General features: G+C 37.6%; 1 protein-coding gene across 1 annotated transcript in view; it reads right to left on the bottom strand.

Moving 5' to 3' along the window:
* Nucleotides 1-325: 325 nt before the first annotated feature.
* The window catches only part of LOC100176289 (SCO-spondin-like), a 14,090-nt gene continuing 12,436 nt past the window's right edge, over nt 326-1,979 (bottom strand). The window contains exons 29-32 of the mRNA XM_018813796.2: nt 1,750-1,979; nt 1,398-1,489; nt 960-1,118; nt 326-595 (exon numbers count right to left, since the gene is read on the bottom strand). Coding sequence (XP_018669341.1) covers nt 435-595; nt 960-1,118; nt 1,398-1,489; nt 1,750-1,979 — 642 coding nt within the window. The 3' untranslated portion in view covers nt 326-434. The remainder of the gene's footprint in view (nt 596-959; nt 1,119-1,397; nt 1,490-1,749) is intronic.

Genomic DNA, 1,979 nt, shown 5'->3' with positions numbered 1-1,979 from the left:
TAATAGCGTCTGTGCCGCGAGTCATATATTCTGACGTAGTTTCCCTAAGAACGGGTTTTTGCGTTTTTACGATTTAGGATACGCAATCTTAATGAGGTTTTAAAATTAGAAGGTCGAGCGATAAAATTGCATAGAAAAAAATATTGGCCTTGTCTCCATTGGCTATATATGGCTGCGTATTAAAATGTTCAATGTTTTCGTTGATTGATACACTTTTCGTGACTTTAGTTGATAGTGACAACTCGCATGCAAACACGTACTAACCAGGTTTCGTTTTATGAGTTGTAAAACTGTGCTGTGAGAAAATACAAATAAAACAACTACATTTGGTGCTATAGAAAACTTTATTGACAAGAAAATTGCAAAATATGTGTTGTGCTACATGCTGTGGGAACACTAGTCAAAAAGAAAGAAATTATACTTGGCAACACTGTTTAAACTATTGCTGGTCGGCAGAATCTACATGTCTTTGCACAGTTCGCACGCACGAACGAAACGTATGGCGCAGAAGCGACCAAGCCCAGATTCGATTGAGTGCAATAAGCCGTCTGTTGCGCACAATACGTTTCCGCGTACAGGACATTATCTTCACAAGCTAAAGAAAAAAATATATTATTAATGAAAATAGAAATATACGTAAGATTACATAGCTTATAGTTCTCTCCGAAAAGGATAGAAAATTTAAAAAAAGACCAATCTCTTGAAAAAGATAGAGTCCCTAAAAGATAACGAAAATCATATTATAAATAAAAGAGGAGATTCAACAGCAAAACAACAATATAATGGTCATATGGTTATAAAACACGCTATGGATAAAACTTGTGGAAAAAGAGGCAGTTAAAAAGCGTGGCTGTTAAACAAAATGCGACGTTTTTAAAGCTGCGTACCGGGGCAACGACAGTCGTTATAACACGTGCGTAATCGAAGAAAAGAAAATCAACGTTATGTTATCTGTTTACCTGGTAGGGTTATTGGGAATGCGTTCAAATACTCGCAGCATGCACGTCTGCAGTAAAGGTTCATATAAGTCGTGTATGACGTACACCAGGTAATGATGGAAAGGCAGTGCGGTTGATGCATATTCGGGACGTGAAGATTCACCAAACCCGAGCAACGGTCTGTAGAAACAAGTCAGAAAGGAGTTTATAATTATGAATGAATGTAACTTTTGTACGCCGGCGTGGCGGAGCAGCGATAGCCGTTATAACAATGGTGTTCTGTTTAATGTAATTATACGTTATTATAGCTCATACGAGTTATTCTCGTGATAAACTGTAGGAAGTTTCAACCGTAGAAAAACAATTTTTTTTTTCTATACTCCGCTGGCAAATTAGTTAATTTATTTAACGTTATTCCGCATGACTTACATATTACATCATTGTTTAAGATAGTCTTACCTTGCTGAGCACAAGATGCAAGATTACATGTATTCTCATTAATTGTTAAACCTTCGCAACCAACATCACCAGGCATACCATTGTCACACAATCTAAAAGAAAAATATTCTTTTTAAATTAAATAAGTTATTAAACAAATTACAACTTTATCATCTATACAATCGTTAGTTCCAAGCCTCGAAGAGTAAAGCCTTAAACTCAACTACCCAAGCAATGCGTCATAAGATAATAGATCACTTATCTTTACAGTTCACATTGTTTAGTTAAACCAGCTACAACAATTTACAGTAAAACGTGCCAGACAAACTTGTGATAATCTATGTGAAGATAAAAACCGGCAAATTCCACAAACCTGGTTCGAACCTTTACACCACCACCGCATGTGACATTACATTCACCCCATGGTCCCCAAGGTTGCCACGCAACGACGCATTCGCCCAAATTACACGGATCAACTTTCACTTCCCCTCCTTCGCAACCAGGACCACCGATATCACCACCGTTGCAAACGCGATTTGAAGTGATTGTACCGTTTCCACAAGTAGCAGAGCACGTACCAATTGCAACGAAAGGACCCCAAAC

This window comes from Ciona intestinalis, chromosome 10 (genome assembly GCF_000224145.3).
Source record: "Ciona intestinalis chromosome 10, KH, whole genome shotgun sequence".
NCBI lineage: Eukaryota > Metazoa > Chordata > Ascidiacea > Phlebobranchia > Cionidae > Ciona > Ciona intestinalis.
The sequence above is the reverse complement of the archived record's forward strand: the minus strand, read 5'-3'. Positions and strand labels throughout refer to the sequence as shown.